General features: G+C 47.1%; 1 protein-coding gene across 1 annotated transcript in view; it reads left to right on the forward strand.

Moving 5' to 3' along the window:
• The window catches only part of LOC149857381 (axonemal central pair apparatus protein HYDIN-like), a 71,055-nt gene extending 58,556 nt beyond the window's left edge, over positions 1 to 12,499 (forward strand). Inside the window, exons 36-46 of the mRNA XM_090063947.1 lie at positions 248 to 417; positions 1,587 to 1,785; positions 1,959 to 2,117; positions 2,766 to 3,046; positions 3,543 to 3,762; positions 4,845 to 5,057; positions 6,057 to 6,220; positions 6,698 to 6,848; positions 7,202 to 7,432; positions 9,997 to 10,221; positions 10,963 to 12,499. Coding sequence (XP_089920073.1) covers positions 248 to 417; positions 1,587 to 1,785; positions 1,959 to 2,117; positions 2,766 to 3,046; positions 3,543 to 3,762; positions 4,845 to 5,057; positions 6,057 to 6,220; positions 6,698 to 6,848; positions 7,202 to 7,432; positions 9,997 to 10,221; positions 10,963 to 11,451 — 2,502 coding nt within the window. The 3' untranslated portion in view covers positions 11,452 to 12,499. The remainder of the gene's footprint in view (positions 1 to 247; positions 418 to 1,586; positions 1,786 to 1,958; positions 2,118 to 2,765; positions 3,047 to 3,542; positions 3,763 to 4,844; positions 5,058 to 6,056; positions 6,221 to 6,697; positions 6,849 to 7,201; positions 7,433 to 9,996; positions 10,222 to 10,962) is intronic.
• The last annotated feature ends 1,190 nt before the right edge of the window (positions 12,500 to 13,689 follow it).

Raw genomic sequence — 13,689 nt, forward strand, 5'->3', positions numbered from 1 at the left:
CAACAGCTGCAGAAACATGAGCAAAGGCAGTGATGGGTTTGTTCTCAGGTTACACCACTAAGCCATGCATTCCAGCTTTTCACTCTCCAAATGGTCCTGTTACCTAAGCTCTTCCATGCTGAGATACCTGAAGCTTGCTGGTTGTCAGCTGTTGAGCAGCATCATCAAGTGCAATCACTTCATGCAGAGGGCTGGTCTTCCTCATGAATACTCCAACAAAAGAGCTTGTGGCCTTTTCTTTTCACAGATCAGCAATGGCCCTACATTTAGCTGTGTGCTCATGGCTTCTGTAGTGGTACCCAGCATTCACTTCTCCTTCACTAAAATCAACTTTGGAACCTGCTTCATCTACTATGCAGGAATGCCTCTGGCCAGAAAGACCCTCACCATCACAAACAAGGAGGACAAAGAGATTAGGTAGAACACCAGTGGAAAGCTGCCTATTTTATGTACTCACCTGGCCCCCTCAGACCTCAGTGACTCACAATCTTTAATGTATGTAACATGCCTTTGTGGTAGGGCAATGCTGTTATCCCCACTTTCTGCAGACAAGGGATTATTCCCCCTCCCTCCCACATCTGGCAGAGGGGACAGAAGGGGACTTATCCCACTGCTTCCCCCACGCATGTAGCGAACGCAGCAGTGGAGGTCAGGGTGAGCAGACCCGGCTGCAGTCCCCAGAAGCAGAGTGGGGAATAACCCTCTGCCTCAGGGGCCATGGTGGCACATGGCTACAACAGCAGGTGGGGGAGCACCTGGCAGACCAAGCTCAGATCCCTGCCAGTGGGACAAGGAGCAGGGAATTTAACCTATTTCTGGCCAGTTCAGTCCAGGCTGGCCACGCCCTCCCCCAAGCACAGCCTTCCTAAAGCTGAGGGCATGCTCTAGCACCCCCTGGCACCTGGCTTGAGCAACTGCCAGCATGTGCCTGCAGTTTCTCAGTCCAGAGGGAACGGCTGTACCGTTACAAACTGGTTCAACCTAGGCAGGTTAGACTAACCTGCAAAGATGTAATCCATTCAGGCTCTGGCTTTTTGAATGTTGGTCCCTAGCCTAAAACATGCCTTCCTGCTCAGCTGGAGCAGACAGCTTAGGCCAAGGCTAGCTTGCCCACTCTGCAAGGGGGAGGGGAGTTGCAGGGGAGCTGCAAAGCATCCTGGGATGCTGGAAGGCTGAGTTAACTTGAATCTGGAGAGGATCTTGGACAGAAGTTCAATAAACTGGTTTAGCCTAAATCAGTTAAGTCTGATACTACATCCAGGTTTATCTTAAACTGGTTTTGGCTATTTTGAAAGCAGTTGATGTGCACTGAATGTCTGTGATGTTACAGATTTGAACTGGTTTTCAATCACTTTTACTGGTTTATGGGTAATTTCTGTCCCTAGCCATGGGGACAGCAGATCCAACCCTCATTGAAATGAGGCTGGATCTGTCCTATTATGCACAGCTGTTTAATTTGCATGAACCGCTAGCAATATCCCTGGATAATGGTCTCAATGAAAGGGGAGAGGGAGAATTCTAAGATATGCTGAGTACACTAGACTTTTAATGCCCAGATGCTTATCCTTTCCTCTGACCTTCCACAGCTTAGATTGCTTGTTCAGCAACACAGCCCACCTTGAGGTGGGCTTCCAGGCTGATGTGCTGAATCCTGGAGAGAAGATAGAGGTTCCAATCACTTTCTATCCCAGGGAGGCTGTTTCCTACCATGAAATCATCCCCTTTGAAATCAATGGTCTCTCCCAACAGACTGTTGAGGTCCTTGGGAAGGGCTCAGAGATGAAGGTGAGGTGAAAAGCCAGCCCTAAAACCCTAGGCATCACAGACCACACTTGGTCTTGCCTCTCCCTTTCTCTTTCCCCAATTAACAAACTTTTACCTTTCTCCTTCCCCTTCCCCCTCTTTTCCTTCTCTCATTACTGATCCTTGAACATGCTCTGTCCTCATTCTGTCCACAGATTGACGTTGTGGAACCACAAAGCAAAGTGGTGAAATTTGGAGCCCTCACTGTGGGGCAGACTATGAAGAAGACTGTCAGAATAGCGAACAACAGTGTTGCCCCTCTTACTTTTAACTTAACTTTCATGTTCACTATGCTTGAGCTGCAGGAATCTAAGGTAAGCTGTGTGCTTAAACTAGAGTGCATATCATACTGTTCTTGAGCCCTTTGGGCTGGAATTGAGAGAACATACAGGCTCCAAGCTTGGGCTTTCACCTTCATGTTCCAAGCCAAATCAATTCCAAATCCATGAGTCATTCAAGAACCATAAGTGGCCTTACTACTGGCAAACATCCTCCACCCCCACCAGGGGCTTCAGATGCTTCCAAATCATTTGCTGGGCAACCCAGAGGCTTGGGGTTTAGATGCCCCCAAGTTTCGCTTGCCCTCAGCCGTATGGCTGCAGGAGCAAGGTAGGGAGGAGTCTCCCATTTCCATAAAGTGGGCGTAAAGCCAGGATCTTCCCACTGGAAGAGAAAGTGGGAGGTTAACTATACATTGCCTCTATGGGTACTACCCCATGCCAGAAAAACAGTTATCCCCAGCAACTAGAAAAACCACCTTAGTGGTCATGGTATTTCACCTGCCAGGGATGTGCAACAGGGAGCAGCTGGGACTGTGCTTAGAGTTCTAAGGATCAGTAAGGAGTGGTCCAGGGATAAAGCTAAGCAGCTGTGGGAAAACTCTGCTGTTTTTATGTGTAGACCTAAGGGCATCATGGTCCCAAGTTGCCAGATGATGTGCATTCGGCCCTCTTTTTGGGCAGGTTCTCAGCTTGTCTCCTTCCAGTGAAATAACTCTGAAGCCCAAAGGAGATACCTGCACTGTAGAGGTGATCTTCTCCCCAAAGTGCCGCATTCCACAGTTCACAGAGGAGGTGATGTTCGAGTGCAATGGGCTGGCGCGCTCCCTGTTCATGGTCCGGGGCTGCTGCCAGGGCATTGAAGTGAGTCTGGACCAGGAGCACATCCCTTTTGGAGCAGTGGTGCAGCAGAGCAAAGCTTCACGGCGCATCATCATGCAGAACACGGGAGACATGGGAGTCAAGTAATGTAGCATCTTCACTGTTTACAATACAAGTCCTATGTTGCTGAAAGCTTCTGCTGCAACTGTGAACCAGAAAACCTTTAAGCAGCATCCATCCCCAGAGAGTATTTATCACTACATAGACTGCCACAGCATGGTAGGGCAGAGCCTCCCTGAGGCCCAGGTTTGCAGTCCATTGTGTGACTGAGTTACACAAGTTGAATCATCCCACCAGCCTACTGTGCACATCACAAAAGGTGGTACACAATATGGAACTCTTCCTTTAAATAAAGGTGACAGAGTCCCGCCCTCTGGCATTTAGCAAAGATCCTGGTAATGTTCAGAGCCACACTCAGGCTCCTGCAAACTGTGTCCAGGGATCTATCACTTGATAGGTAGTGACAGAGAAAGCCCTAAGATATGTAGGGGATTCTACTCTTTGTTCTTCTCCTTCCCAGCTAGGCACGAGGAACCCCACTTTACATCCTTCCTTTTCTTCTTTGTGTATTTTTGAAAGGTTTAAGTGGGACACCAAGAGCTTTGAGCCAGATTTCTCCATTAGCCCCATGGAGGGCTATATCTCCCCAGGCATGGATGTCCCCCTTGAGGTGACTTTTCACCCCTGTGAGCTGAGCCAGGAGATCCACTATGACAACCTGCAGTGCTACATCCAGGGCAGCAAAGCACTCAAGCTGTCTTTGACTGGATGTTGTGTGAACATCCCAACGACAAAAGAGGTAAGGAGGGCAGGTTAGAGAGAGCCGATGGGGCCATTCCAGACTCCTGGGTCAACTCCTCTGCCAGCCATGAAGCCATGCATACACACACAGAATGTTACATCAGCAGCTAAACAGGAGTGGCAATAGCACATCCTACATGCTGGAAGAATGAAGCTGTCATGGGTGAACAGAGCTTTAATTCTAGCACCAGGAACAAGTGAGGACCTTACTATGCTCAAGGCTCCTGTAACAATGAAAACACTGACAACAGCTCCACAGTGGGTATGGATACAGCTCCAGGGGAGTCTGGATACTGGCCTGTTGGTTGGAGGGGCTTAGCTGAGCAAAAGCAGCCAGAGGCTTACACTTAGATTTCAGCCCTAAGGGCCTTTTCTTGAGCACAAGATGCTGTAATCCTACTGCATTCCCAAAGCACAGCTCAGACCAGATCAAAGAGCCTGTCTGCAAAGAGGCTGTCCTTGACATCTAGGTTTCTGCTGTGCAGCTCCTCCCTCATATTGAGTTCCATAGCACTGCATGTGTGAATAACAGTTGAGGAGTGAGGTCCAAAAGGAGGAAGAAATTATTTTCCTGTGTTGATACATCTGTCCCTCGCCTTGTTCTGTCAGGCTGCTGGCCTGTTTGCCCAGCCCAGGGAAGGCTAAAACTGGGCCAAAGTCACTTCTGGGCCCTTCCCTTAGGGCACAGTTTATTTCTTTCAACAAAAGATTCCAGATTAACACAAAACAGAGCCTTTCCCTGAAAACAAAGACAGCTAGGGACTATACGCCTTTAGTCTTCTCCAGAGCTAGCCACAGGGGCCCGCCTCCTTCCAGCTGAGCTATCTCAGTCCTTTGCAGGCCTCACCTAAACTCCCTTCCACCTAGATCTGATAACTGAACAAGGCTGCTAGTCTCAGCCTCTTTCTTGGGACACAGCACCATGTTCCAGTCCTCCACCCTTCTTTCTTCTACATCTTTGCTAATGGGCGAGGATATACTTGCATTTATACATGCACACTCAGACACATCAGTACCCTATGGGAGAATGGAAAGAAATCCCCAATGGCAGTGAAAGATGTCCATGCTCCTTCACTGCAGATCCTGAATTTCACATGCCAAGTGCGTGGAAAACACACCCAGACCATCATGCTGTCCAACCGGAGTAACCAGCCATGGAGCTTGCAGCCCATCATTGAGGGGGAACAATGGAAAGGGCCAGAATTCATCAGGGTGGAGGCTCATCAACACAACAAGCCCTATGAGATCACTTACAGACCCCTCAGCATGAATGTAGAGAACAAGAAGCATCAGGTAAGCGAGCATACTTTGTAGCCACTGGATAGAGGCCAGATAATAAAGGCATTGTAGGCAGGCTGTTTCAGCAGACTAATAGGCATATCAGACAAACAACTACAAGTCTGAAATAGTGCTTGATCTTGGCATATGGACAGATGAAACAGTTTATATGGTTTTTAAAAAGGGTGGAATTAACCATGCTGCATCTGAATTCCAATGTGACTGTTTTATGTGTCTGCTTCTACCCTGAAGTGAGTGGAAGTTAAACTGGAACAGCTTATTCCTGAATGAAACATAACTAAGTTTTCACTTACTGCAGGGTAGGAATGGAAACCCAGAACAGTTGCACAAAACAGCCTCTCCAGTTTTTTTCACTCGCGTGGAGCTCACACCATCTATAATGAGAGCTCTTTCTCTGCTAGCCTAAGAGTTCAGGTCTCCAAACTAATAGCAGGGGTGACCAGAGGTAATAAAGTAGAGAGGGAAGGCCCAATGTGTAGCAGAGAAACAAGAGTCACAATCTGAAACAAGACCTATGTTAGAGAGAAGTTGGGCTCTTACCTTGGTGAGAACAGGAGCGTTATGCCATAGTTACCAAGAGCCACAAGAGAAATAAATCATCCCTCCCACCCCCATTCAGAGCTTTGTTAGCAGTAGTGACTAGCAAGACCCCTTCTAAGCCAGCTCCCATGAACATTTTTTGTGGGCAGGCCTGGTATGCAGATGATGTGCCTACAGTCAGGTTAAGAAGAGATCTTGGCACATATGTAGCTTACCTTTACATTGGGCAAAATCACCCCCACTGCCAAATATAAAACAGTAGCACAGGCGAGCAGGGCACCCTTGTGCTTGGATGATTCTTCCTGAGCAGGTCAAAATGGCTTTCAGGCTGGGTTTGTTGATAGGACAGTGCAAAGCAGTCATGTCCACACATCTGGCCACCTGTGTGTACACATCCTTCTGATCCAAACAGGGAGTCTGGGAGGCTCTGTTAACCTTTACTGTTGTCTCCAGGGCTCCATCTTCTTCCCCATCCCAGATGGGACAGGCTTGCTGTACCTCCTGCAGGGCACTGCAGAGCCCCCCAAGTCTTCAGGGTCCATCATTCGAGAGGTGCCATGTAAAACTTCCTACACTGAACTGATCCCTGTGTCCAACTGGCTAAACAAACCACAAAGGTAAACAGAGAACTGCGACAAGTCCCAGATTATTGTTCATCACAAAGGCAGCCTTGCCAGTACTCCATGGAAAGGGCTGAGCAGATGAACCTGTCTGAAAGGGTTCTCAACAGATCATAGCCAGCTGCCATGGCCCTTGCTCATACCCCTTTTGGGTTTAGGGGATCCACTCAGCTTTTAAACCAGAATGAACTCTACAGCACCTGACCCCAGTATAGTTACCAGTGAGTCAGCACAGGAGAGCACCAGGTTGTATTTATTTCTGATAGCTCAGTGATGGGGGGATTCATTTCCTTTTTCAGAGGGGGTCACATTGTTTGGAAACACAGAGCAAATGCTGGGCCAGCTGTTGGCTCCCAGAAGGGCTGTAACAGCCAAGCAGCCTATGCAGATGTATGCTTGGCCCAGCTGGCTTACTGATTGTGATTCACGCTACTTGCAATGGCCTTCAACCATTCCCATGTTTGTCTTGTCCAGATTCCATGTGATAGTAGACATGATAAAGCCAGAAAAGCTAGACAGTACCACCGCGCTGAAGGGACTTGACTACCTTGATGTGCCAGCTTCCTCCAAGAAGGACCACAAGCTCACATTCTTCTCCTACAAGGAAGGGCTATACAGTGCAAAGGTAGACAGGCACCAGGCTCCTGGGCCCCAGAGTGGGGCAGTTGCTTGCTGGATACATGTGTGTGTACTTTTATGCCTTGCATGTTTCTAAACTAGAATATTGAAATTTGGATGCCTAAAATTAAGCATCTACCCCATAGGTACCTCAGTAACAACTCCCATTTAACATAATTGGCAACAGCACTGCTTAACACCTCTGAAAACTAGGTCACATCATCTTTGCTGAGCATATGCATGGCAGATGGGAAGCTTGAGAGTCTTGAGGAGTGCTTTGCCTTATGATCTGAACCAGACCTCAGTGCAGAGGGCACTTCTCACTCCCTTGGGTCTATGGTTCTTTCTCTCTAATTCCAGGTAACCTTTCGCAATGAGGTGACGCAGGAATACTTGTTCTACTTTGTCACCTTCAAGGCCATTCCTTCTGGTCCAATTAGCACCATCGAGATGATGACCCCAGTCCGGCAGAGCATATCCTCTTCTTTCAAGGTTGAAAACCCCCTTCTCATTCCTGTGACATTTACTACAGACTGCAAGGTGCCTGATATCAACCTCCCCCCACAATTCATCATTCCTGCCCAGTCTGAGGTATGAACTGGCCTTGGATAAAAAACTTCCTTGTATTGCTGACCCTATGATCATTTCTGGGAACAATTGCATAAACTTCACAGACAATAGCAGTTCTAGTATTTAGGTGCCCTGGTCCAGGGTTTAGCCTGTTCTGCCTGCACTCTTTGGGGCTGGTTTCTCATGGTAATAGATCCACCTACTAAGAGTCAGGTCCTAAAAGAGACTTGTTACCCACAGGATCAAATCTGAATGAGAACATGGGGAGGAAAAGCAAATCAGAGCGGTGAGGGTACTGTGAAATAGAGACTTCCCATACAAAGAATATATTCCCCCTGTGGATACCTACCTAGCTAGCAACCACGGGGCCTTCTAATGTGCCTATCACATGCAAAATCACTACCAGCCGCCTACATGTCATCGCAGCACTGTAGTAGTGATTTGTGAAACTAGTTACTGCACCATCCACCATCATGTCACTCTTCCCCAGTGGTGCAGATATATAGATAACAATCACTGGCTTGGCTGCTGTACGGGTTCAGCTTTGCCTTCAAGAGCAAATGCAAGCCATGTTTTGCCCACCCCTCTATGACAATTTGGTCAGCTTAGGGCACCATCTCCATTTCTTGACCAGCTGTCCACATGTAAGTCACAACCACGCTTGCCCCAAGTCTTCCTCACCCTTGTGCTAGGCAGGCTCAAGAGCTGAAGTGATTCTCTGCTAAGACCAGCCCTAATGGCCTTGAACCCTGGCATACAAAGGGCACATGTTTTGGTTTGCTTTTTTTCCTTCTAATTTTTCCCAAAAAAAGATTCTCCCAGAAGCAAATTGCAGGCAATCAGGGCTGATCCAGGGGGGTGCAATAGTGAAGTCATACCCACTTCACCATTGGCATCTCTGCTCTCAACCAGCAGACACACACACTGTGAACTTGCTGCCACTACTGCACTCCCCTTTGCAGCATCCTGGAACTGCTGGTGGACACAGTTAATGGTCAGTTAAGGGACATGTGGTATGGACAGACACCAGCACACTCCTTGTTCCAGCTTTGCCAGAGGTTACTACAGCTGTCTAAACACTTCCTCAGGATACCCCACTACCCTCAGATCTGAATATGTTAGCATTATACATTACAGTCAGGCAGAGGTCCCCAACACACAGCTCATGGCAACATGTTACTTATAAGACTCTCTAACATAGCTCACAACCATGGGAAATGAGTTAAGAAGAGCAGAATCTTTTGTTGTCTGCATTGCATCACTTCAGAGGTGGCCAACCTCTGGCATGGGTGCCATAAGTGGCATGGCAGCCTCTGTGTGTGACTCATAGGAGATTAGGATGGCAGATAGGGCAGGGAGCAGAAAACAAAGTAGACCATTAGGCAGAGAGCAGATCAGGCAAAGGAGAGAGACTGAAGTAGCACTCAAGAAGTAGTGGAGCTAATTTGTGACACTCCTGTCTAAAAGGTTGGCTCCCACCAGCTTACTGCATGGTTTTACCCATGGGCCAACAAAAGCTGGGAAACACTGCTGTATGGTTAGACCCCCCACCTCCTTCCAGACTGCTCTGTACATATGAGAAATGACCCAGTCCCAAACATTGACGCTCTGAATGGATAAATCAGGTATGGGGTGGGAGGAGGAGGAAGAGGACACAGGAGCAGAGAGATTGTTGGTTATTAAGACCAACTTGCGGGATCTCCAATATGAAGTTTATTGTATGGTGGTGTGCAACTATTATACCTTGCACAGGATTGGTACCAAAAGGGATATTGGACACACACACACACACACACACACACACACACACACACACACACACACACACACTGCTGTAGTGACTGTGAGAGCACTGGTGTTAGTATATCTACCTACCCGAGGCACTGGAGTCTGCTATTGATGGCCAGTCAAAGTTTCCTTCAAGGCAATGTCTTCTCCAGAAGAGGGTCGCTGGCTTGTCCTTCTGGTCACTAGGTTCTGGTGCTGGTTGAAGAAAGAGGGTGCTGCTGAGGGTCCCACTCATATTCATAAAGAATATGAAATAAAATGTAAAGCATAAATAAAATGTAAGACACAGGATGCCATACCAAAAATGTAGAGGGAATACATGAACAATAAAATACAGAAATGCATAATAAAATAGAATACAGAAACAAACACAATATATGAATATAATTTAAAATATAATCTGAAAGGGGAAAAGAAAGGTGCTTCCTGACAAGAGAAGACGGGGGGAGGGGAGCTGTTGCTACAAGATGAGATCCTTTTTTGTGGCAGAAGGATAAGAGCCTGATCATTTCTGGTAGATAAATAATGGTCATAGATGAATGAAGTCACACTCCCCCCTTGTGATCATACTTGCTTGACTTTGACATTATTATAGACTGTAAATGCACTGAATGAGTCAGCTTTGGTAGGGTAGAAAAGAAACTGGCTCTTGACTTGAGTGTGACTGGGTGTTCTTACAGCATCTTTTAACAATAATCAGTATCTCAGGACATCAGGTGCTAGTTTCCCTCCTGTATTAGCTTCTAAAGTTCCCCCTCCCCCTCTAATGCAGCAGGTTGTTCTCTCTTTCTTCCCAGGGGGTGCTTGTTTTTGAATTCCAGCCCCTTAAAATTGGAGAAGTCAGTGGACGCCTGACACTGCAGAGCAGCGATTTGGGCTCCTTCCAGTATGACTTGAACCTGAAAGCCATCACAGGCAGGCCAGAGAAGCCACTCTATTTCCGCACCATGCTGGGCAGCAGCCAGATCATCACCACCAAGTTCATTAACTATACCCGCCAGAGAGTGGAGTATACCACGAAGGTGAGCAGAGCTTCCTCTGTCCTCCAACTCCTCTGGTGCTTCTGAAGAGTAAGGAAGCCACAGAGGCTTCTAGGGCACCATCAGCAGACAGCTGAGTCTGCAAACCCCATCAGCCCTTCTTAACTGACTGCCCTGTTCAGCCTTTTCAGCAGGACCCCTGCCTGGCTTGGCTAGTGCAGGTTGGTGAGGCTAGAGAGAGTGTAGGCAGCCTTCATACTGACTTCACAGCAAAGCTGAGTCTGAGCTAAGGACCACTTCCATTGCATCCTCACTCAAATGGACTTCATCATGGCTATTGCTGCAGTATGACAGTGCCTCTGTTTTCTGGACTGGTTCTAGACTGCTTATCCTAGGAATGGTTGGCTTTACTGCTACAGACAAGGGAGGCACCCCAAGCCACTGTGTCTAAGTCATCCCAAGAACCAAACACCCCTAGAGCTCCAGGGTGGAATTGGAGCTAGTGGATGGGTTTGACCAGGTCCTGTGAGCACAGAAAGCCCCAAGCAGAGCTGGGCTGTGACATGCATCTCACTGACAAAGTGAAATAGTAAAGACCCCCTCCCCTGCATCCATTTTGTATCTCTGTACATTGGAGAATCCCCTGATTCTAAATTATCCTAGTGTCCCATAACCGTTGATGTTTTTGGCTCCTGGGAGATGCCAGACTCAGAGCAAGTGCCTTGGGCTCTGGGGTTAACATGCCTTCTGTGAATCCATGTGACACCCTCCCTCCCCTTGCAGATTGACTGCCCAGACTTCCATGTAGACAAAGTCATCAGTGCAGCTGCAGGGTCCCAAGGAGGCACAGATGTCAGTGTGGAAATAACCTACGAACCCTGCCAGCTGGGTGAATCCAGAGCAACCCTGCACCTTTCCTCTCCCATTGGAGGAGAATACACCTTTCCACTCTTCGGCACTTCAGTACCCCCCAAACCTCAGGGCCCCTTTCAGATCAAGGCTGGTTCCAGCACTTCAATCCCTTTCAAGAATGTGTTCTTGCAGCACACAACCTTCATCTACCATGTGGACAGCCCAGCTTTTACCATCAAAGCCTCTGAAAACATCCGCTCCAAGAAAAGCATCTCCATCACTGTTTCTTTTGAAGGAAACCCCACTGGCAGCAAAATGCCAGTCACCAGCAGGCTCGTCATCTCCTGCGCCTGGGCTGCACATGTGGGGGCAGGCATCTCCTGGGTTTATTACTTGAAGGGCATAACGCCCGAGAAGTGATCCAGTGGCACGTGGACAGAGCAGCACTATCCTAATTCCTAAGTACTCTTAGTATTCTTTAGCAGCCAGGCATTCCTTCCCCTCCCCAACAACTGACCTCAATCCCCCACATGATTCACAGCCCTCAGTGCCCTCACTTATCTTTCAAGATCTCAACCTTCCTATTCAACAGCCTCTTTGTGTAGAACAGAATCTTTTTACAACTCTGAAGTGCCTTGGTAGTGAAAACCAGTTCTCAAATAAATTCACCACTCTTTCCTTCAGGACAAAAAAATATTTTTATATCTCTGGAATCAGTTTTGCAGTCCTCACCTAAGCAGAAATCCCAGCAAAATTGATGCATGGAGGTCTGCCTGTGGAAGGACTGCAGGACAGGACATAAAATGCACCCTCTTCTACACAATATAGGTTGTCTTGTTTATTACTGCAACACAACTAATATAAAGTTTTTACCTCCCAGCAGAGCAAATTAAAAAGTACCTTTATTACTGAAACAACTCAATTGTATTCCTTGTCCTTGCCATAATACAATTGCTAATGTATTTACTGCATTGTATGACCCTCACAATATACAGGGTCCACAAAAAGCCTAGGGAACCATGTGACTGTTACAGTTACACAGGTTAAGATTTGCTGCTCAATCTTCCCACTTTTCAGAAGTGCAAAGGTAATTGCCTTATTATCTGCTAAGTAAAAACACTTGCACCTGAAGGAAGATTCCTCCTTTGGATTTATTTTAAAAGTTCTTTGGACACCAGCCAGGAATGAGCTAATAAAATCAGAGATGTGGAGATTCATGGTAGGTGGGCATGGCAGATTTCAAGACAGATTTCAAGATTAGCTCAACGCAAGAGCACCTCAGTTTTTCATAAGGTGGCAGAAGAGAGAGTTCACCAATGTATTCCCCTTACTATCCAGACATTGGCCAGATCCTCTGACACTTCCCAGCTGAACCCATAAGTAACTGGGCTTACTGTGGCAATGTACTTTTTTTTTTACCAAGTTTGCTTATTTGCTGTATGAAAATGTATTTTGGAATAAAGCTAGTCCAGCAAGCAGCGAGTATTGGTGGGTTTGTTTCTAGATCAGGTTTGTGAGACAGGAACTCCATTGGGTAAGGAGCTGGCAAACAAATGATTTGTGCATTCAGACCAGAGAGAAATGCAATGAAAAAGAACCCAGAGAAGCTCAAGGATTTCTGGATAACATGAAAGGAGGAAGATATAATTTAACAGTCTAAGGACAAAGCTAGGTGCAGGGGACTCTTGGGTTCCACTCACAGTTTGGATCCACTGCAAATCACTTAGTACCAAGGCACTTGAGAATTCCACTAGAGACCTATCTGCATATAAAACCTTTTAAAAATATGGTCCGTAGAGCCTCATTCTGTTCCTAATGAAGCCAATGGCAAAATTCATTCAGTTCCATATCTCAGTTTCCCCACTTGTGAAATGGGAATAAGAGCCTTCAGGAGACTACCACCCACTAGGACTCTTATGCTTTGGTCTCTGCTCCATCACCTGAGATAGGTGTAATGCTTGAAGATGTTTTGGTTCTTAAGGGAACAGTAAAGTAATGGCTTGCAAACCAGTCCCCATGAAAGCAGTTCATGCCACCATTGGGAACCACCAGTTAGTTTGTTCCTGAAGTCAGGGAAGGAACCTTCTGTGACAGGTACATCTTTACGGCCATGTGTCCAGCCCTTGCTCTGAGACTGCAGGCTGTCATTGTGAGGCATCTTCACCTGTGCTCTTGCCTTCTGCACAGGCCCAGGTCATGATGGTCCTTGGCACTTAGTCATTTTTTAAAATGCTTGAGCTGGCTCTTTAGTGTGTCATACTAGTGCTTTGTGCTCTCTCTCCCAACTCCTCAGTGCTTGCCTTGGCTGTTCAATGCATGCCTTTTCAGTACTTTGGTGCTTCAGAAGTTGTTTTTTCAGTGTTTGCCTGTTTGTCTTGGGGCAATGTCACCCAGCTGTAGCACATGTGAGAATGTCTTCACTGCAGTTAGGGCAGGTGATCTGCATCCACATCCAATCAGCCAGGTTAGCCTAGCCAGTTGTGAACAGACACAAAAAGCAATGGTGTCTCAGTTCTTTGATTACCTGTATGTGTTGTTAATAGATATGGAGGCACAGTCCATGGTTCCTGTGTTGCAGTAAGTGGATTTGCTCTGATACTTTCCCAGTGATTTGTAAAAGAATTTGTCTTTTTCTCTGGACATGTGGAAGTGATTGTG

Source organism: Crocodylus siamensis, chromosome 9 (genome assembly GCF_052110815.1).
Source record: "Crocodylus siamensis isolate JL-2025a chromosome 9, ASM5211081v1, whole genome shotgun sequence".
In the NCBI taxonomy this organism is placed as follows: Eukaryota; Metazoa; Chordata; order Crocodylia; family Crocodylidae; genus Crocodylus; species Crocodylus siamensis.